General features: G+C 47.1%; 1 protein-coding gene across 1 annotated transcript in view; it reads right to left on the bottom strand.

Annotated features, from left to right (window-relative positions):
- CDC34 (cell division cycle 34, ubiquitin conjugating enzyme) overlaps positions 1-20,456 on the bottom strand; it is a 35,979-nt gene extending 15,523 nt beyond the window's left edge. The window contains exon 1 of the mRNA XM_081321498.1: positions 20,029-20,456. Within this exon, the coding sequence (XP_081177624.1) occupies positions 20,029-20,205 (177 nt within the window). The 5' untranslated portion in view covers positions 20,206-20,456. The remainder of the gene's footprint in view (positions 1-20,028) is intronic.
- Between the last annotated feature and the right edge of the window lie 2,843 nt (positions 20,457-23,299).

The following is a 23,299-nucleotide window of genomic DNA, read 5'->3' as shown; positions in this document are numbered from 1 at the left end:
CAACCTTTTGGGCACCAGGGACTGCTTCTGCGGAGAAAGGTTTTTCCACGGACTGGAGAGTGTGTGGTTTTGTGTGCTGCCTGCATCACACGGATGGGGGCTTTGCTTGTTTGTGCGGACCGGTGGCTGGCATGCCGCGGCCTGGTACCGATCCACAGACTGGGGTTTGGGGACCCCTGGTTTAGGCCAAAGAATGAGCTTGTAAGGATGTCCCAGAAAGGAGAGTTTTGGCGTTCGAGATTTATTTCATTTAACTTCTTGAAGCCCGGCATAAGAGTGGTGGGAAAGCTTGACGGCCATCTTCAAGTTCAGGTAGTCCTCGACCTAGCGACCACAATGGAGCCCAACATTTCTGTTGCTAAGTGAGACAACTGTTAAGTGAGCCTTGCCCCATTTTACCACTTTCTTGCCACTTATGAACGGCAGCGATTGCTAAGTTAGTAACATGTTTGTTAAGTGAATCTGGCTTCCCCATTGACTTTGTTTCTTGCAAAATGGGAATCACACGATCCCAGATAGACTGCAACTGTCCTAAATACGAGCTAGATGACGAGCGTCTTATTTTTGATCACATGACCGTGGGGACGGTCATAAGTATGAAAAATTGTCATCAAGACACTTCCCCCCCCCCCAGTTCTGCTGTAACTTCAAATGCTCACTAAATAAACTGCTGTAAGTTCAGGACAACTGGCAGAGAGACTTCTTCCGACCTCAAATTGTGAGGACCTTCAACTTCAGAAGGCAAATAAAATATTAAAAGTTCTGGTAGTTTGTGTTAAATTCAGAATTATGGATGTCTAAGGCCGAGTTTCTCAACCTTGGCAACTTGAAGAGGTATGGACTTCAACTCCCAGAATCCCCCAGCCAGCTATTCTGGAAATTGAAGTCCACAGGTCTTAAAAGTTGTACGGTTGAGAAATACTGATTTAAGGGGAGAAAGAGGGATCCTTCCCTCCAACACTAAACCCCACTTAAATAAGTGGGGCAGGAGAACCAAGATTGGGGTCAGAGTGAGAAACCAAGTTGTGTTTGGAGACAGCTATTGTTCCTTTCTGTTGCTAGATACACACAACTCAATAAGCATTTTTAACCAAAGGGTGCTGAATAAATTCAATTGCCTGCATTGATCCTACTCAGATTGAGCTTTACGTTCCATCAAGGCTTCCTAGTGACCATACAGATGGTTGCCATGCTAAGCCATTAATCAGAGTTTAGAATCAACCTGACTGGATCCAAGCAACCTGCCGAGCCACAATTAAAGGATGGTTTATGGTTTATTAATAATAGAATAGAATAGAATAGAATAGAATAGAATAGAAGAGAAGAGAAGAGAAGAGAAGAGAAAACAGAATAGAATACAGAATAGAATAGAAATAAAAATAGAATAGAATACAAGCTGGAAGGAACCTTGAAGGTCTTCTAGTCCACCCCCTGTTCAAGCAGGAGAACCTATACCGTCTCAGACAAACAACAATCTCTTCTTAAAAACCTCCATTGATGGAGCACCCACGATTTCTGGTGGTAAGCTGTTCCACTGGTTGATTGTTCTCACTGTCAGGAAGTTTCTCCTTAATTCCAGGTTGCTTCTCTCTTTGGTCAGTTTCCAACCATCGTTTCTCGTCATTCCCTCTGGTGCTTTGGCGAACAACCAATTTAATCTAAATTTATTAAACATATTTAATCTAAATATGTTTAATCTAAATTAAAGAACGGGGTGCTCCTTATTTTTGATGCTGTTTTGCTCCTGGACGTAGCCCCTGACATTCTAATGTAAACACGCACACATGTGCATTCACAGCATCAATAGCACAGAACAAAGTCCGAGTGTCTCTAATCAGCGGACTTGCTGGTATAACTTCCGGTAACCCAGACTAATCTCCCCAAATGGCTTGACACTCCCTTCTCCATGCAAGTAGCCCTCGACTTACAGCCATTCATTTAGCGACCGTTCAATGTTACAAAAGCATCGGAAAAAAGTGACTTACAAGCGGTGCTCACACTTATGACCATCGCAGCACCCCTACGGTCACGTGACAAAAATTCAGACCACTTGGCCACCAGCGTGTATTTGCAAGGGTTGCAGCATCCCGTGTGTGTGTGTGTGTGTGTGTGTGTGTGTGTGTGTGTGTGTGTTGTGTCATATGATCACCCTTTGTGACCTTCCGAACTATGGTTTTAATTAGGTTTTTACTGGTTTTTAAATTGTCATATAATTATTGTATTTATTGTTTGATTCTTTTCTAAATTTTCTATTTTCTATTTTTATTCTTGTGCGCCGCCCTGAGTCCTTGGGGAGAAGGACGGCATATAAATTTAAATAAATAAATAAACAAATAAATAAATAATAAACAAACAAACAACAAACAAACTCACTCAACGGTGGGGAAGCCGGATTCGCTTAACAACAGCAGTAATTCACTTAACAACCATAGCAAAAAAAAAAAAAGCTGTAAAATCAGGCACGGCTCGCAACCACCACCACGTTGCTTAAGAAGTGGGGAATCCTGGCCCCCAACTGTGGCTGGAAGTCAAGGGCTGCCAAGTCAGGGCATGGTTTAAACCAGGGGCATGGTCTGCTTGTCTGCCAGCATCAGGGACCCCAAAGGAGCCACAACTGAGTCACTGACAACTGCTTTGTCCCCACCAACCACACTCTGAAGCCGAACCTTCCGTGAATCTCCCAAGCAGGGTTTGCTGCTCAGGTTTGGCCTGTCAAACGGGTTGAACCCGTTTCTCCCCGACTGCTCATCCTGCCACTCATCCCTTGCAGAAAGGGTGGTTTATTTATTTATTTATTTATTTATTTATTTATTTATTTATTTATTTTAGAGCTGGAACAGCCCAGCTTCCAGTTTGTCTCTAGCCCAGGGGTGTCAAACTCAAAGTAACTTGTTAGGGAGAGGTGGGGGGGGGGAGTGTTTTGGGCCTCATCGCAGAAAAATGACCATTGGCAAGAGACCCTCTGGGCCTCGATTTGGGTGGGTTTCGCTTCTCGCTGGGGTTGGGTTTTTATTACTTTTAATGTGTTTTACCCTATTGTAAGAGTTGTGGGCATTTTGTTTAATCTCTTTTAATTTTTGTATTTTGTCTTTTAACATGTATTGCCCTGTTCACCGCCCTGAGTCCTTCGGGACAAGGGCGGTATACAAATAAAATTAATAATAATAATAATAATAATTTCATTGAGGGCCGCATCAGCATTGCGGTTGCCCTCAGGGGGTCGGGTGGGTATGGTCTGGGTGGGCGTGGCCTACTGGGTGGGTGTGGCTAGAGTGCGTATGGCCTACTGGGTGGGCGTGGCCAGCTCTACATCGTTGGCATCAAGGGTGCCTATGGGGGCCCGGGCAGGAGTGGGACAGATCTGGGGGTCTCTGGCAGAAGGAGGGTCTCTGGGCCAGGGCCAAGGCAGTGGGGGCCGTTCCCTCACTGTTTCCAGGATGGCTTCGCGGGCCGCATGAAACCACTTCGCGGGCTGGATCTGGCCCCCGGGCCTTGTGTTTGACATGTCTGCTCTAGCCACACCTTACAGGAGCCCTGTTCCTTGCCTCTCTGCTCACAAAGGAGGCCTTTGAGAATAGCACGGGGAAAACCATCATGGATCCAAAGGAACGTAACCTGGTCTCAAATCCTGTTAATCCAGGGGTCCCCAACCGCCGGTCCGTGGACCAGTACCGGTTCGTGGCATGCCAGCAACCGGTCTGCACAAACAAGAAAAGGATGCAGGCAGCACACAAAACCACGCAACCTCCGGTCGGTGGGAAAACCTCTCTCCGTGGAACCGGTCCCTGGTGCCCAAAAAGGTTGAGGACCTCTTCTCCAAACCAATCTTGGTATCATAAAGATGCCTCTTCTGAGCTGAACCCACGGCCCTCCGTGGGGTTTTGTTGGCTAGAGATGGCCTTGCTCTTTTTCTGGGATATTTCATAGTGGCCTCCTATCCAATTAGATTACTTCTTCTCCTTCGTTCTCCTTCTCCTTCTCTCTTCCTTCTCCTCCTCTTTCTCCTTCTCCTCCTCCTCCTCTGACATAAGGTTATTCCCTGGACTATAAAACTAAACACTAAATCATCGAACTGGGGGCTGGGACATTTGGTTCCAATAAGGATTACTGAGGCCTGAAAGTCAGCTGACGGATTTGAGGCCAATCAGCAGTAGCTGGTGAGTTCTAGTGTCACTTTAGCCATGAAAGCTGGGTGACTTTGGGCCAATCACCAGGAGGCAGTGAGTTCTAGTTCTGCCTTAGACATGAAAGAGGGCTGGGTGACTTTGGGACAATCACCAGGGCAGTGAGTTCTAGTCCTGCCTTAGGAATGAAAGCCAGCTGGGTGACTTTGGGCCAATCACCAGGAGGCGGTGAGTTCTAGTCCTGCCTCGGGCATGAAAGCCGTCTGGGTGACTTTGGGCCAATCACCGGGAGGCGGTGAGTTCTAGTCCTGCCTTAGGCATGAAAGCCGGCTGGGTGACTTTGGGCCAATCACCGGGAGGCGGTGAGTTCTAGTCCTGCCTTAGGCATGAAAGCCAGCTGGGTGACTTTGGGCCAATCACCTGGAGGCGGTGAGTTCTAGTCCTGCCTTAGGGATGAAAGCCAGCTGGGTGACTTTGGGCCAATCAACAGGAGGCAGTTCTAGTCCTGCCTTAGGCATGAAAGCCAAATGGGTGACTTTGGGTCAATCACCAGGAGATGGTGAGTTCTAGTCCTGCCTTAGGCATGAAAGCCGGCTGGGTGACTTTGGGCCAATCAACGGGAGGCAGTTCTAGTCCTGCCTTAGGCATGAAAGCCAAATGGGTGACTTTGGCCCTAGTAACTCTCTCTCAGCCCAACCCTTCATAGGGTTGTTGTTGTTGTTGTGAGGGAAAATAGGAGGAAGGTGTGCTAGATATATTTACTGCCTTGAGTTATTTACAAAAATAATAAGGGAGGGATAAAAATAATAAATATGACGCTATTTAAGACTTCCTTGTTTCTGCTCAAGGTGTCTCAAAAACAGGTCTGTGTAAAACACTTCAGCCCGAGCCATTTCAAGCTTTGGGGAATGTCCTGCTTCAAATATTTTGGAACCAGTTTGAATTTTGCTAAAGTTTGGAGGCTTCTCAAATTCTCTAGAGCGGAGGGTCTTCAAACGTGGCCCTTCCATGACTCGTGGACTTCAACACGTGCCTGGCTGAGGAATTCTGGGAGTTGAAGTCCACGAGTCATGGAAAGGCCACGTTTGAAGAGCCTGTGCTCTAGAGAGCCTCCATTTTGTCTGATGGACATTTCCTGATGTTTCCAGCTCAAACCGAAATGTTTTGTACCTTTAACACAGAAACAGACACATAAAAACCAAGTAGGGCTGAATTGAAGTGGAGCAATCCCAAAAAGAAAAAAAAACCACAAAAAGTTATGGTAGCAATTAAGCTCTAAAGAAAGATGGGCCCTGTTACTCAGCAGGAGTGAAAGTATAATTGAAACCTCACAAAGATAATAACCATTCTAAGCAGTTTCGTCACTGGAGGGCTGGTTGACTGCAAGTCACTTTTTTCAGTGCCACTGTAAAGTTCAAACGGTCACTAAGCAAATGGTCGTAAACTGAGGACAACCCGAAGACATCCAGTTGGCCTCATGTCTAAGGGAAGACTAAAACGCCGAATCTTCTGGTTTCTAGCCTGGTGGCTTTAAGCTGGGGGTCTTCAAATTTGGCCCTTTTATGACTCGTGGACTTCAACTCCCAGAATTCCTCAGCCAGGCACGCTGGCTGAGGTATTCTGGGAGTTGAAGTCCACGAGTCATAAAAGGGCCAAATTTGAAGACCCCTGCCTTAATCACTACACCAAACTGGTTCTCAATATTGACATATTGAAATGTTTGCCAAAGAGAAGCATACTGTACATTCTTGGACGAGTAGAAAAATATACCCTTTCGAAAAGCGTTACATTGCACAAGTCCCAAAGCCAAGCCTTAAAAATCTAGGATAGTCCCCGACTTACGACCGTAATTGAGCCCAAAATTTTCGTTGTTAAGTGAGGTTGAAGTCAGAGGGGGCCAGGTTGTTCACCAAAGCACCAGAGGGAAGGACGAGAAACAATGGTTGGAAACTGATCAGAGAGAGAAGCAACCTGGAATTAAGGAGAAACTTCCTGACAGTGAGGACAATTAACCAGTGGAACAGCTTGCCCCCAGAAATTGTGGGGGGCTCCATTGCTGGAGGCTAGAGACAGTCACTTGTCTGAGATGGTATACACTCTCCTGCTTGAGCAGGGGGCTGGACTAGAAGACCTCCAGGGTCCTGCCAACTCTATTCTATTCTATATATATGGTGAACTACAAATAGATCTGACAGATGATACTATAAATTGATTAGTGGAAAAAAGATGTCACCTCTAATGCTGTTAAAGGGAGCCACCAGCTAGTAATCGCTTTAGGTTCAAAGAAACAGAAGCTGCACAGACTTTTCCAGAAAATGTGTAAAGGGGCCCAAATGACCATGAAGAAAATACACAGCAACTGTTAGTAAAATGTGAGTTTAGTCGGGGAAAGCAGAAAAAAAAATTGAGGAAAACAAAAAACAAGACTGCCCAGCCTTGATTCTCTTGAGCATAAGAGGGAAGGTAGGAAAAATATTGTATTCTTTCAAAATACTGCTATTATAGAGATGTATGATCATATAGGTCAGGGGTAGGCAACCTTGGCCCTTTTATGACTTGTGGATTTTACCTCCCAGAATTCCTGAGCCAGCATGGCTCAGCTTGGAAACCTCTCCCTTTCCCCTCAGCATGGCTGGCTCAGGAATTCTGGGAGTTGAAGTCCACGAGTCATAAAAGAGCCAAGGTTGCCTAGCCCTGGTATAGGTTGTTCCTTGCTCAATAGTAGCAACTGTGAGAGGGATCTTGGAGTCCTAGTGGACAATCACTTAAATATGAGCCAGCCGTGTGCTGCAGCTGCCAAAAAAGCCAACACAGTGCTAGGCTGCATTAACAGAGGAATAGAATCAAGATCACGTAAAGTGTTAATACCACTTTACAATGCTTTGGTAAGGCCACACCTGGAATACTGCATCCAGTTTTGGTCACCACGATGTGAAAAAGATGTTGAGAATTTAGAAAGAGTGCAGAGAAGAGCAACAAAGATGATCGGGGGACTGGAGGCTAAAAGATACAAAGGAACGCTTGCTGGAATTGGGTATGTCCAGTTTAATGAAGAGAAGGACTGGGGGAGACATGATAGCAGTCTTCCAGTATCTCAGGGGCTGCCCCAAAGAAGAGGGAGTCAAGCTATTCTCCAAAGAGCCCAAAGGTAGGACAAGAAGCAACGGATGGAAACTAACCAAGGAGAGAAGCAACCTGGAACTAAGGAGAAACTTCCTGACAGTTAGAACAATTAATCAGTGGAACAACCTGCCTCCAGAAGCTGTGAATGCTCCAACACTGGAGGTTTTAAAGAGATTGGACAGCCATTTGTCTGAAATGGTATAGGGTTTCCTATCTGAGCAGGTGGTTGGATTAGATGACCTCCAAGGTCCCTTCGAGCTTTATTATTATTATTGTTATTATTATTATTATACCATGAATCATTATGTCAGTCTGGCTTCCCCCGCTGACTCTGCTTTTTGGAAGCTGGCTGGAAAAAGTTGCAAAAGGTGATCACACGACTTTGGGACCGTTGCCCAGGACAGAAATATGTGCCAGTTGCCAAACACCCCAATTCTGACTATGAAATCATAAATCACACTTCTCGGTGCTCTTATAAGTTCAAGTCACCATTAAGCAAATGGTCATAAGTCGAGGACTACCTGTATAACGGGTAAAACATGAGGTGTTTTTTTTAACAGATGGTGTGCTTGCTCTCCTGTTGCCGAGACGTCTCAACACCTCTGACCCGCCACCTTATTTTGTGCACACAACTTGTGACACTTATTTTATTTATTTATTTTATTTATTTAATTGGTTTTCTATACCGCCCTATTCCCCGAAGGACTCAGGGTGGTTTACAGGGCAATATTTAAAAGACAATATAAATTAAGATAAAAATAGAATTAAAAAGAATTAAATTAATAATAGCCCAACAATAAAACAATGTTAAAATATAAAACTAAAAATGTAAAACTAAAACCCCCTTCAGTCCAGGCCAGACAGATCAAAAAGCCAGGTTTTCAGGTCCCGGCGAAACGAGCGCAGGTCGGGGGCAGTCCGGAGTTCCACAGGTAAATCATTCCATAGGGCAGGCGCGCCCACAGAGAACGCCCTCCCTCTGGGGATCACCCGCCCGCCGGCGGCACCCTGAGGAGGCCCTCCCTCTAGGAGCGCACAGGACGATGGGAAGTTGATGCCGGCAGCAGGTGTTCCCTTAGATCAGGGGTCTTCAAACTCGGCCCTTTTATGCTTTGTGGACTTCAACTCCCAGAATTCCTCAGCCAGCATGCCTGGCTGAGGAATTCTGGGAGTTGAAGTCCACAAGTCATAAAAAGGGCCGAGTTTGAAGACCCCTGCCTTAGATAGTCCGGACCCAAGCCATTTAGGGCTTTATAGGTCATCACCAGCACCTTGAATCTCACCCGGAGGGCAACCGGAAGCCAATGCAGCTCGCGGAGAAGATACGCTGCTCTGAAAGCAAACTGTCCTATTTTATTGGTCTATTTGTAAACATTTTGCGAGACGTCACGTTCAGCTCAAAAGTATGGCTAGCCTTCCAGGATCCCTCCTTGTTTTCAACCTTATCGTAGGACTGAGATCCGAAACTCAAAAACCCCGGTGAGTCACCCCAAGCAAACATCCACACAAGACTTTTTGACTTCCTCCTAACCTATGTTGGTGTTTTTAAGTTTCGAGCACCACCCCGGTTTTCCTCTCACCTTCTGTCAATTATACACTGCCCAGATTTATCGAAGTGCACCCAACCAGGAGCCCGTGGCAAACAAGTGGAGCAGCTGAACTTTTATTAGCAGACAACCGGTTCTTTTCTATTCTCCCTGACAAACGACAGGGGGTCCTCGACTTACAGCGGCTCGCTTAGTGACTGTTCGACGGCACTGCAAATAGTGACCCACGACCCTTTTTCACACTTGCGACTGTAGCGTTGCAGCATTCCCCGGGGTCACGTGATCAAAAACCGGATGCGTGGCACGTGGTTCACATTTACGACGGTCGCCGCGTCCTGAGATCGCGTGATCCACTTTTGGGACCTTCTGACGCGCAAAGTCAACAGGGGGGGGAAGCCGGATCCACTTAACCGCCGCGTGACTCATTTAACAACTGCAGTGATTCACTTCGCAACCACGGCAAGAGAAGTCGTAAAAGGGGGGCAAAACTCACTTAGCAACGTAAGCTTGGGGCTCAATTGTGGACGTTGGTTGAGGACTACCTGCGTCGATAGGCTGTTGGCAGGCAGTCCTCAACTTACAGCCGCTTGTTTAGCGGTGATTCAATGTTACAACAGCACTGAAAAAAGGGACGTAGGGCCGACCCTCGTCCTTAAGTCCATCGGAGTATTCCCATGGTCATGTGATCAAAATTCGGAGGCTTGGCAACTGACGTGTACTTAGCACGGTTGCTGCAATCTCCTGGGGTCATTTGATCACCCCAGGCAACTTTTCCGGTCGGCTTCCGACAAACAAAATCAATTGGGTGGGAGGGGGAGGAAGAGAATGCCAGATTTGCTTAATGACCGAGTCACTTAACGAGTAAGGCGATTTGCTTAATAACCGTGGTGAAAAAGATTGTGAAGTTGGGCACGTCTCCCTTAACGACTGCTTTGCTTAGCGGTGGAAATTCTGGCCCCAGAAGTGGATGCAAGTCAAGGACTCCCGTATTAACAACCTGGGGGCAGGCAGTTCTCGATTTACGACCAGAATTAAGCTCAAAATTTCTGCTGCTAAGTGAGACGGGGCTAACTGAATTTTGCCCCGTTATGTGGCCTTTCTTGCCACGCTTGTTAAGTGAATCGCTGCCGTTAAGTTACAGATATGGTTGTTAAGCGAATCTGGCTTCCCCCATTGACTTTGCTTGTCAGAAGGTCACAAAAGGGGATCACATGATTCTGGGACACTGCGACCATCATAAATGTGAGTCAGTTGGCTTGTGCCTCTGAATTTTGACCATGTGACCATGGGGATACTACAATTGAGTGTGTGAAAAACGGCCATCAGTCACTTTCTTCAGGGCTGATATAATTTGAAATGGTCACTAAGTGAACTGTTGTAAGTTGAGGACTACCTGTATATGTGGGGTGAATATTTTTCTTCTTTTTTAAAAAAAACAGATCTATTAATTATTTGCCAAAGTACCAGGCTCAGGAATTCTGGGAGTTGAAGTTCACGGGTTGTTAATGAGCCATGGCTGCCCACCCCGGTCTAAGCAGACAATTACATTCTTAATTGTTTTCATTCTTTTTTTATGAGATTATGTTGTTGTTGTTTTTTCCTTATGGGTTGGTTGTTAGCTGCACCGAGAACCTTAAATACACCATTTAAAAAGAGCAGTCATACAAAACGTCTTTATGAAGCAGGTCACTGTTAGCTTTTAATCAGAGCTTTGGGCTTTTCGAGCCCGGGGGGTACACTGCCAACTCTGGTGCATTCAGAAAGCTTTGGCTTTAAGGGATATCTTAATTAAATTTAGTGCATTTGCCCCCCCCCCCCAACCCAACCCACTCCATTACACTGTGTGAACCAGATTCGTGGGATTAAAAATTGAGTTCCTATAAGCCTTTGAACGTGCTTCAATGTTCTCCTTTCCACATACGTGCAGCAGTGCACAGACCGCCAGGTCCCCTTGATACTCAGAACCAGCTACAATCATAGCAAGAGCACTTAGATTTATATACCACTCCATAGTGCTCTACCACAGGGGTCCCCAACCCCCGTGCTGTGGACCAGTACCGGGCCGCGGCACGCCAGCAACCGGTCTGCACAAAGAAGCAAAGCGCCATCCGCGGGATGCAGGCAGCACACAAAACCACGCACCCTCCGGTCCACGGAAAAACCTCTCTCCACGGAACTGGTGGTCCCTGGTGCCCCAAAGGTTGGGGACCTCTGCTCTACGACAGAGGTCCCCAACCTATGGGCTGTGGCTTACTACCGGGCCGTGGTTTCTTGGCCACCGGGCGGTGTGAGTGGCTGGCCAGTGGGTGCGTGCATGTGTGTACGCTCATCCCCTCTTGTACTGGTGCTAGCTGAGCGCTGAGCCTTGCGCTGGTGCTAGCAGCCCCGCTTGCAGAGCATGATTGCTCGCAGCTCCGTTTGCGCACACAGTCACATTTGCGTGTGTCCGCATGCATGCATAAAGGTGCCCGCCCCTCCCTTTCCCACCGGGCCACCAACTCAGAAAAGTTGGGGACCCCTGCTCTATGGCACACTCTGAGCAGTTTACAATGTCAGCATGCAGGTCATCCTTGACTTACAACTATAACTGAGCCCCAAATTTCTGTTGCTAAGCCAGACAGTTAAGAGGATTTTGACCCACTTTATGACCTCTTTTTTGCCGCGGTTAAGCGAATCGCTGCAATTGTTAAGTCCGTAACATGGTTGTTAAGTGAAGCTGGCTTTCCCATTGACTTTCATCAGAAGGAAACGTAAAAAGTGATCACCTGAGCCCGGAGCGCAACGGACATAAATTATGAACCAGTTGCGAAACATCTGAAGTTTGATGACGTGACTACGGGGATCCTTGCAAAATGTGAAAATCGGTCGTAAGTCACTTTTTTTTAAAGCGCTGTAGTAACTCAAATGGTCACTAAATGAACTGCTGTTAAGTCGAGGACTACCTGTACTGCCCCCCAACAATCTGAACCCTCATTTTATTGACTTAGGAAGGATGGAAGGCTGAGGTCAAGCCTGGGCCTGTCAGGATCGAACTGCTGGCAGTGGGGCAGCGCCAGCCTGCAACAGCTGCTTTTTAAGCCAGTTGCGCCCCCACCCCATTTTGCAACCTTTTTCTGTGAAGGATGTTCAGCCGATCGCTTCAGTTGTTAAGTGAACCGTGGCATCATTAAGAGAACCTGGCTCTTCCCTCACCCCAACTGACTTGGCTTGCCCAAAGCCGTCTGGGAAAGCTGCAACTGGCAATCACATACCCTTGGACGGTGCAGCCATCACAAATGCATGCCGGTTGCCAAGTGCCTGAATTTTGAACATTTTGACCGTCGAGAATGCTACAATGGTTGTTATGTGAAAAGACCAGCTGTAAGTCACATTTACCGTAGTAACTCTTGAATGGCCACTAAGTGAAGACCTGTGGATTTTTTGAGGATCAAAGCTTCAAAACCTTTCAGGACAGAGATAGGGCCAGAGACGAATGAATATTACCTGGGCCAGGTGGGAATGAGAGAGAAGGACGATAGAGCTAGCCCTCGACTTACAACCATTTGTTTAGTGACTGAAGTTACAAGGGCACTAAAAATGTGACTTACGACCGTTTTTCACACTTACGCCCATTACAGCATTCCTATGGTCACACCATCAAAATTCAGGCACTTGGCAACTGCCTCATATTTATGACGGTCGCAGAGTCCTGGGGTGTGTGTGTCATGTGACCCCCTTTTGCCACCTTCTGACAAGCAAAGCCAAGGGGGAAGCCAGATTCACTTAACAACCGTGTTACTAACTTAACTTTAGGGACTCACTTAACCACTGTGGTAAAAAAAGGTCGTAAAATGGGGCCAAACTCACTTAACCACTGTCTCGCTTAGCTACAGAAATTTTGGGCTCCATTGTGGTCATATGTCGAGGACTACCTGTATTCCTGACACGTTTTCTGAGAAGAGTTAAAAAGAAGCCACTGCTTGATTAGGGGGTCATCAAATCAGTGTCAACTGTCAGATAGATCTCAGGAAGGGAAGAAGACTACAGACACAATAAATGCTACCAAAAAAACAAAACAAAATTGCAGTTGGCAAAAAAACAAAAAAAGAAAAACCACAAATGTTGTCGGAGACCCAACAGGAAAACAACATTTCTACATTTCTAAATCTTTTTGAGAAGACAACAACAAGAACCAGTTGTTGTGATTCAGGGTCAGCCTGTGGGTTCGGCAGTTGGGTCGGATGACTCAGATGAGGGGGAGGAGGGGGGTGTTGAAGAAGAACTTGCTGATGATGGCTTGGAGGCTCCGCAGAGCCCCCAGCCAGGCCCCTCTTACTTGGTGGAGACCCAGCTGTGTGAGCCCGACAGTGTGGATGAAGATGACCCACAGCTGGCCCTGTTCAAGGACACCCGACGCAGGAGGCAGTCAAGTAGGAGCAAGCAGAGAAAGGCTGTGGGACTTCTCGGAAGGAGGCAAAGAGAGGCCACGCCCTGAACTCTTATAAAGGGAGTGTTTGGGGGAGGGCTGGTTTGCTGAAAGCAACCGCTCCGATAGAGGATCAAAGCTCCGGTATCTTGTTTCATGTTTTGTTTGTTCGTGTAATAAATTTGGCAGACGAATTCCAGCCTCTGCCGTTTGTACAGGGGTTGCCTTTCTGCAAGGCCGGTAGCAGGCTGGTACAGAACACCAGTTTCCTCCTGTCTTATTTTCCAGTAGCTGTTGCGCAATGGCCAACTGGATCTTGACTCTCAAGCAGGGGTGGGGGAACATTGGCCCTTTTATGACTCGTGGACTTCAACTCCCAGAATTTCTGAGCCAACATAACTCAGCATGGACACCTCTCCCTGTTCCCCTCAGCATGGCTGGCTCAGGAATTCTGGGAGTTGAAGTCCAGGAGTCATAAAAGGGCCAAGGTTCCCCCATCCCTGCTCTAAAGATTTCCTGTTGTTAACAGGAAATCACAGGCAACTGTCTTGGCTGGTACAATTCCTCTTTTTCCCTTCCGTGGTTGAGTGGCTGATGTCCCCTCTAGGGATATGGAGCTTCGTGATTTGCCACAGTGGGACTGTAGGGCCTCAAATGGATCCTTCTTGGGCCCAAAAGCTGGGTGGATAATAAGAGTGCACCCTAGTATCGTTGTGCAGGCTTAACGACCTCAATTGAGCCCAACATTTCTGTTGCTAAGTGAGAAGACGGGTTAAGTGGGGGTTTGCCCCATTTTGCGACCTGCCTTGCCACAGTTAAGTGAATCACTGCAGCTGTTACGTTAGCGATGACACGGTTCCCCCACTGACTTTGCTTGTCAGAAGGTCACAAAAGCAGATGACGTGACTCCAGGACACTGCGACCGTTATAAATATGAGTCAGTTGGCCAAGCGTCTGAATTCTGATCACATGACCACGGGGATACTGCAACGGTCGTAAGGGTGAAAAATGATGTTCAGTCAATTTTGCAGTGCTGCTGTGACTTCGGTCACTAAATGAACTGTCATAAGTCAAGGACTACCTGTGATTTAGCTTTGAGCTATAGCTCATAGCGTATTGAAGAGACCTGCTCTGGATGATTGAACTAAATGAATCAAGCTATAGAGCAGGGGTGTCAAACTCAATTTCATTGAGGGCCGCATCAGCATTGTGGTTGCCCTCAGGGGGCCGGGTGGATATGCCCAGGGTGGGCGTGGCCCACTGGGTGGGCATGGCCCACTGGGTGGGCATGGCTAGAGTGCGTATGGCCTACTGGGTGGGCATGGCCAGCTCTACATCGTTCGCATCAAGGGTGCCTATGGGGGGCTGGGCAGGAGTGGGACAGATCTGAGGGTCTCTGGCAGGAGGAGGGTCTCTGAGCCAGGGCCAAGGCAGTGGGGGCCGTTCCCTCACTGTTTCCAGGATGGCTTCACGGGCCACATGAAACCACTTCGCGGGCCGCATCTGCCCCCCGGGCCTTATGTTTGACATGTCTGCTATAGAGCAAGGGGTCTTCAAACTGGGCCCTTTTATGACTTGTGGACTTAAGCTCCCAGAATTCCTCAGCCAGTGTGGCTGGCTGAGGAATTCTGGGAGTTGAAGTCCACAAGTCATAAAAGGGCCCAGTTTGAAGACCCTTGCTAATAGAGTCAGCTGCCCCACTTCCTTCCTTAAATAAAACATTAGGTGAGAATGGATAAGCTAGGAAATCTTCACTCCAGCTGGGCTAGATTGGAATCAGACCCTGTTCTTTGCACCCCCCCTCTCGAGTCTTAGGGTGTACCTGACCCCAACCACATCCTATTGATCGACACATTCAGTTCCCACTCACCAGCATGGAACCTTGTGGTTCAAACATCTGGCTTATTTTGAATGTCCTTGCTTCTTTCCCATCCTGTTTCTTTTCATCTCCTGCTGTGATTATACTGTGGTGTTTGTTTTTTTACAAAGAATTCAAGATGGCGAGCATACCCAACACACCTTCTTCCTCCTATTTTCCGCACAACACCTCACCTGGGAGGTGAGTTGGGCTAAGAGAGTAACTGGCTCAAAGTTATCCAGTTGGCTTTCATGCCTAAGGCAGGAGTAGAACTTCCAGTCTCTTGGTGATTGGATCAGGGTCACCCAGCTTTCATACTTAAGGCAGGACCAGAACTCCCCATCGCCTGGTGATTGGCCTAAGGTCACCCAGCTGGCTTTCATGCCTAAGGCAGGACTAGAACTCCCTGTCGCCTGGTGATTGGTCCAAAGTCACCCAGCTGACGTTCAGCTAAGGTGCCACTAGAACTCACGGTCTCCCGCTTTCTAGCCTGGTGCCCTAACCACTGAACGCCCACCCCTGTGTGCAGCTTTGTACATCTTTGGGGCTGGTTATATTGGTTAGAATAAAGACATCGATCTGCAACCAATGTCGGATCCTTTAGGTGACCTCAGGTGAAATCACGGCTTAGTTTCAGCCTTCCTCCCTGCTACACCAGGATGATAATCCTGGCCTACCTCACTGAGATCTTGGAATGCTCTTTAAAGCAGGTGAAACAAGTGAAATACTAAAGCTATCAATGTGCAAAATATGCCTTCCTGGCCCAGCCAAACGGAAGAAGCCATCATGATACCTATCGGATCACCACAGGTTATTGTGTGCCCTGAGGCTTAAGATGAGACAGTTGAGGAAAAACAGCAGCTGCCTTTATAAGTCGATTGCAACTGACTTTGGGGTGACACATCCACAACTCCACCTAGGCCTGGGAGAAAGGAAGTGAGACCATGGCAGGAAGTAGGGAATTGAGACATAAGCCTACAAACCATCCCTGGTTAGATTTTATTCAGTGGAAGAGTCTGTATTTCACTTCCCCTAGAATCAGGGGTAGGCAAGCTTGGCTCTTTTATGACTCATGGACTTCAACTCCCAGAATTCCTGAGCCAGCCACGCTGAGGGGAATGGGAGAGGTTTCCAAGCTGAGCCATGCTGGCTCAGGAATTCTGGGAGTTGAAGTCCACGAGTCATAAAAGAGCCGAGGTTGCCTACCCCTGCCCTAGATTTATCTATAACTTATTGCTTACCCAGGAAATAAAGCTTCACTTACACACGATTCTAGCCTTCTTACCAAACTATTCTAGTACACTTAGTCCTTGAGTTACAACCACAATGGAGCCTGACATTTGTGTTGCTAAGTGAAACATTTGTGAAGTGAAATTCCCCCAATTTAACCATTTTTCTTGCCGCAGTCGTTAAGTGGATCATTGCATTCGTGAAGTTAGGAACACGGTTGCCAAGCGAATCTGGATTCCTCGTTGATTTTGCTCGTCAGAATGTTGACAAAAGGGATCACCTGACCCCAGGACACTGCCAACAGTCATAAATATGAACCGGTTGCCAAGCGTCCGAATTTTGATCACATGACCGTGGGGTGTGTGTGTGCTGCAACGGTCATTAAATGTGAAAAATGGTCACGAGTCGCTTTTTTCAGTGCTGTTGTAACTTCAAGCGGTCACTAAATGAACTGTTGTAAGTCGAGGACTATCCGTCATGAGACAAAAGATCGCTTTATATGCACTGCTGGTGCACCTTCGCCAGTCTAATGCCCTCTCGTCTCGTGGGCTACACTTCCAACATACTGTAGTTCACTATCAAAGCATAGGATGTGATGTTTTTGGAGCTGTTTTATTATTAAGGTTTATCATACAGTCAGAGTAACAGAGTTGGAAGGGACCTTGGAGGCCTTCTAGTCCAGCCCCCTGCTCAAGCAGGAGAACCTATACCGTGGTTGTCCAATTGCTTCTCAGCCAGAGGTTTGGACTGGATGTGGCATTTTTATTCACTTATCAAGTCCTTCCAAGGACCTAGGATGGGCAGATGTTCTTGTTGATCGGTGCGAAGGCAATAAAATTGCCTTTCGCAATTGACTGATGGGGATTTTGTTAATGCTGATGGGCTTCAAGTGGTGCTCCAGGTATTCTGGGATTGCATCCAAGGCACCTATTGCAATCTGTACTAGCTTTGTTTTCTTTTGCCGCAGTCATTCTATCATTTTTCTCCCAATCTACAAATCCTTTCTAAATCAAAAGTTGGGGTTCCGGGGAACTATAGTCTAGAAATACCATTTGGGTTTGTTCTAAATACCAATTTTTTTCTACTGTTACCAGCTTGTGTGCCATAGCACGGGTGGCACCTAGTTGACATTGGCTGACGTAGGACTGGACACAGCTAGTAGAGGTAGTCCTCAACTTACGACCACAACTGAGCCCAAAATTTATGCTGCTAAGCAAAACATTTGTTAAATGAATTTTGCCCCATTTTACAACCTTTCTTGCCACAGGTTGTTAAGTGAATCACTGCAGTTGTTAAGTTAGTAACATGGTTGTTAAGTGAATCTGTCTTCTCCATTGAATTTGCTTGTCAGAAGGTGGCAAAGGGGGATCATGTGACAGACACAGAAAGACAGACAGACACACACACACACCCCAGGACATTGCAACTGTCATAAATATGAACCAGTTGCCAAGTATCTGAACTTTGATCATGGGAATGCTGCAATGATTGTAGGTGTGAAAAATGGTCGTAAGTCACGCCTTTCAGTGGTATTGTAACTTTGAACAGTCACTAAATGAAGGGTTGTAAGTTGAGGACTACCTGTACTTGGATGGGGAATGAAATGGAAATCCCAGGTTTTATGTTAGATGGACCCAAGAAGTCGTCAGGCAGGCTGCCAAGAAAATTACTCAGACTTGTCCATGAAGTTATTTGTGAGTTCTTCCTCCTGCTGTAATTTCTACCATATTCTTTACCCCACTGAGGCAAGAACCTCTGTCCTTTAAAGGATCTCCCTACTCTTTAAAGGATGTAAACCGCAAGCAGAATGAACCCAGACACCTGTTAAAAGGTGTCCAGAATTAACTATTATTTTGGTGATTAAAAGCTACCTTAATGTGGTTGCTAATAAAGCAGCTTTCCATTGTTTTAAAAATCTTAAATTTAATTTGAAGTAATCAGAGACTGTCATTCCGGTTCCTCTAAAGCAGAGGTCTTCAAACTTGGCCCTTTTATGACTTGTGGACTTCAACTCCCAGAATTCCTCAGCCAGTGTGCCCGGCTGAGGAATTCTGGGAGTTGAAGTCCACAAGTCATAAAAGGGCCAAGTTTGAAGACCCCTGCTCTAAAGGAATCAGAAATTCGGCATAAATGCTATGAAAACCCGATACTGCTTTGTGGAAAACAAAGGGTTGAACTTTTATACACAGTGGAAGAAGGATCCTGAAAACAGGGTCCAGAGGAAGCCCATGCTCAAGATGGCTAACAATAAAAACCATAAACAAGATCTAAAAACAATAAATATCAATATTAAGGTTGTACAAGAAAATTCCCATCAATTCACAATAATAAATTTACCCATTTGTTATTCTGAAGACCTGTAAATAAAAGATTGAGGATTTGTTCCTTCTCAAAGGAATTGTGCTTTCAGGAGAAATAAAACTGGGAGTGGATAAGACGTGAAAAGGGTTTCCTACACAATTTCTAGTATTATTGGGAGAAACTGCAATAATCTAAAAGGACTCTTCAAGTAATTTAAATTATTTTACAGAAAAGGGAGGAGAGGGGAGTTTTATACAGGCAAACCTTTTCGGTCTTCCTCAACATTATTATTCCCTCAATGTTGGAGTATCAATTCTCATTCCTGTAGCTATTGTAACCCACACATCTGGAAAACAATCCGATAAACAGGAAATGGGGATGTGAACACACACACACACACACACTTGCTCATGCTATTCTTTATAACCACAACTCCTTTAAGCAGAAGTACAAATTGAGAAAAGCGAGGGGAAACAAAGGCTTCTACAGTAATTCTGGTTGACACAACACCCTAAAATCCTTGTACATATGAAAAGTGCTCGAACGGTGACCAGGACCACCCCCAATTTAATACAACGCAAAAAATGAGCATTAGCCGGCAAACTAATCTGCAAAAGAGGAGGGGTGGCTGGGTGGGGAAACAATCAAAGGCTTATACAGTAATTCTGGCCAACACCACAACAAAAATCCCCCTGCCTCTGAAAAGCGCTTATGTTGACAAGGACCGATTTAATCCAACCTAAAAATGAGCAGGAGCCAACAACAATGGTGCACATGTTTAGCAGAAGGTAATTGGACACCCGGGGCAGGATTTATTCCGAGAAGCTCCTTCGATTTCTCAGAACAGGGTTTTTGATCTATCCAGTTTGGTGGCACTTCCTCAGCAGGAACCAAGCCAGGACTGCGGTGCCTTTGTTTACTTCTAGACCGAGGAGGGATTTATAGCGCGTCGCCTGGTTATGGGGTCTACTACTTGGAAGAAAGTCCCTCTTATTTTCTCGGGCTCAGACGGGACACAGGAGGGCGGATATCATCCCAAACTGGAAGGTTCACACTCACATTTCCAGGATACTTTCCTCCAGCTGGGCTCTTTTTCCCCTTTTGATCTTTTTTTTAATTTTAACCTCCTGGTTTTTCCGCCTGTTGGAACTGGCCGCTTGGGAGATGCTTCGGCGCTGCCTTTTCCTGGCGCCCCCATTTTGTGCTTCCAAGGATTTTCACCTCTTCCTTCCTGCTTCACAGAAGTTCTGTTCACCTGATCCAACGTAATCTCTGCCATCCTAAAATAAGGTGTCTGGACTTGGGACACTTACCTGGTTATCCTTACCTGGCCGGGGATGATGCGAGCTGTAATCTAGCCTCCCATTTCAGAGACCACTAATAAAGGAGGGTGTCCTCCCAAACAGCCCCCCCCACCCCAAAGGCAGCCCCTCTCCTTACCTTGAAATAGCCCCCCTCGTAATGCGTATTGGGAGGTCCGAAGATGGCCACCTCCCAGTTGTAGAGGTCCCCCTCGTCCACCAGGCTGACTCGGAAGCCCTCCACGGGCTCCTCCTGAAGCCCTTTCAGCTCCAGAAGCAGGGCCTTCTGCGAGCTGGGCACAGACAGCCGCGCCATGTCACCGGCTGACGGGAAGAGGCGGAAAGGGACGTAGGCCTCGAGCGAAGCCGGGGACTCGCGTGAATGCGCCGGCCGCGGAGGAGGACGGGGAAAGCGGCTGGGGAAAAACAGCGCCGGGGCCGGGCCAAGGAAGGGAAGAAAGAACGGAAGCGCCGCGGACCCGAAAGAGCGCCACGAACGACCGCACCGCTGAAAGGCGGCGGCACGACAACAGAGAGCGCGCGCGCGGTGCTCCCTGGGACGCGTAGTTCTTTATGGGAGGGAGGGGGTGAAGAAAAAAAAAAACGCCGCCAGACCCGCCTTCCTCCACCCGCAACCGCCAATGAGAGAAGGATTTCCGGAGAGGGCGGTCCGGAGGGCGTGGAGAGAACTACATCTCCCAGCAACACTTGAGAAAAGGGCCTTTCACGTAGCCTCCTCCAGCCCACGTGAGTCCGCTTGTCTTGGACTACAATTCCCGACAGCAAGCGGGGCAGGGGCGGAGCTACGCACACCCCTCGTGAGAAAGTTGGGGGATTCCCCGTCCGAGTTGTTTATTTAGACTTTCTCAGAACCGGACTGTAAACACGTGTCCCGCGTGTGCAATGGTGTCATGTAGTTGGCAGTGCTCACCATACCCGCCTGAGAATAGCTGAACTATTTTATTTATATGGTTTTGTACCGCAAAAGGCTTTATAAGCAAGGTTACAACTAAGGCGCCTTAGCCAGAATGCAATAATTCCCTTTTTGTAACCGGCCCTGTTAAGCTGCTTGTGCGTCATCACACCTTGTGCCTCTGGGTTGGTGCGTTTCAGGCGACGATCGGCTGACTTTGCCACATTTTCCTGACCCGGGTCGTTTATTCAGACCTATTGGGAGGGTCTACACTTGCAAGACCAAAACCTTGTTAACTCTCCTGTCTCCAAAACGCGCAAAGCTTTTTTTGTGTGCTAAAGGTGCTTTTTACTCCCAACGGCAAGTGGACTTCCTTGGTTTTTCTTGAAGTCTCGCTTTTCAACCAAGAAGCTTTGTCAGGACCCACCCCAAACCACGTCTTAGGACAGGGGTGTCAAACTCAATTTCATTGAGGGCCGCATCAGCATTGCGGTTGCCCTCGGGGCCGGGTGGGTATGGCCAGGGCGGGCGTGGCCAGCTCTACATCGTTGGCATCAAGGGTGCCTATGGGGGCCTGGGCAGGAGTGGGACAGATCTGAGGGTCTCTGGCAGAAGGAGGGTCTCTGGGCCAGGGCCAAGGCAGCGGGGACCGTTCCCTCACTGTTTCCAGGATGGCTTCGTGGGCCGCATGAAACCACTTCATGGGCCGGATCTGGCCCCCGGGCCTTGTGTTTTGACATGTCTGTCTTAGGAAGACAAAAACTCTTGGAGTCAGTGCTAGTCCAAAAGGAATCTTTACTAGGACATGCTTGGTTGTGGGAATACAAGACAGGACTTAGTATTGTTTTACGAATTGAAATTTTATAAAGGGTACCCAGTTCAACCCCCTTTCCCTCAACCCCATCCTTCTACTTCGTGTCATCCCTTTTGTGGGAAAGAAAAAAAAAAGGAACTTCGAATCTTTATGGTTATTATTTTTATTTTTATTTATTTTAATTCCATTTATATCCCGCCCTTCTCCGAAGACTCAGGGCGGCTTACAAGCTTAGCAGTAGCCTTCATTCTATGTATATGCCTGCTTATTAGGGCTTTCACACACACACCCCCAAGCGGCATTATTACAAAGTCAGCTTAATTGCCCCCAACAATCTGGGTCCTCATTTTACCTACCTCAGAAGGATGGAAGGCTGAGTCAACCTTGAGCCTGGTGGGATGCGAACCTGCACTAATTGCAGGCAGCTGGTGTTACTTAAGGAGGCATCAGCCCACTGCTCCACCAAGGCTTCTTCCTCTCCAGAATTAAAAGAAAACACAAGCCAGATACCTTTTTCTCTAACCCTCCCTTTTGATCCCCCCAGTTCAAAAGGTTCCCTTGGCCTTTGAAATAACCTAAGGCAGGCTGAATCCACATATGCTCCTCCTTCCTCGGGAGATGGCAGAATCCATAGGGGGGGGGGATAATGTTTTAAACATACATTTATGAATGTGATATAAATGGATTCTGACAAGCTTCTCGAGAAGCAAAACGTCTTCAAAAAACCCTGAAAAAGTCCAGTTGCCGTTAGGAGAAAAGTACCTTTGGGACAAGCATGACCTGGATCTCCATAGACGCTAAGCCTTTTCCACCTTTAAATTCACTACCGTCCTTGACTTACAACCAGTGGTGGGATTCAGCCAGTTCGCACCAGTTCGGCAGAACCGGTAGCTAATTTTTCCGGAATGGACTTCCGCAAACGGCATCCAACACTAAGAACCGGTGGTTCACAATATTTGAATCCCACCACTGCTTACAACTATTCAGGGACCATGGGACCAACGGCACTGGGGGAAAGAAAAATGACTTATGGACTTTTTTTGCACGACGCTCACGGCATTCCCTTGTGGTTGATCACGTGATCAACATTCAGACGCCCGGGAACTGTCGTGATTTTCTGATGGTCGCAGCATCCTGGGGTCACGCGGTCACCTTTTGTGACTTTCTGGAAACAAATTCAAAGCCGGATTCATTTAACCATGTTATCCCACTTGGGGGCAGGTTCACACAATGCCCTAAGATCAACTGCAGTTCGGATTGTAAAGGCACCCAGTGAGTAAAAAAAGATGGAAGTCTCTGAAAGCTGAATTTGCTAATTCTAATTCCTTCTCCCCTTTCAGTATCATTCCTTTCCACCTCATGTGTTTTAGAGCTTTGCTGGCTGAGGAATTCTGGGAGTTGAAGTCCACAAGTCTTAAAGTGGCCAAGGTTCAGGACCCGTTTTAGAGTGCTGCTGATAAAGACACTTTAACCATTGCCAGTCTACAAACTTTTTTTTCCCAACTGAAGAAAAGGATTAAACAGGCTGCAGAAGAGTAAGGAATGCTGAGAAAAAATTGGAGGAAAAAACAGGGTCTTATCTGAGACACTGAATGGCCCATATGACTGTTTGACTAATAGATAAAACCCTTTTGTTTGATCTAGAAGATGTTAGAATATAAGTTGTGTCTGGCCAAAGGATGA

The sequence above is a fragment of the Vipera berus genome (assembly GCF_964194415.1).
Source record: "Vipera berus genome assembly, chromosome: 1".
NCBI lineage: Eukaryota > Metazoa > Chordata > Lepidosauria > Squamata > Viperidae > Vipera > Vipera berus.
This window is presented reverse-complemented; position numbering and strand designations above follow the sequence as displayed.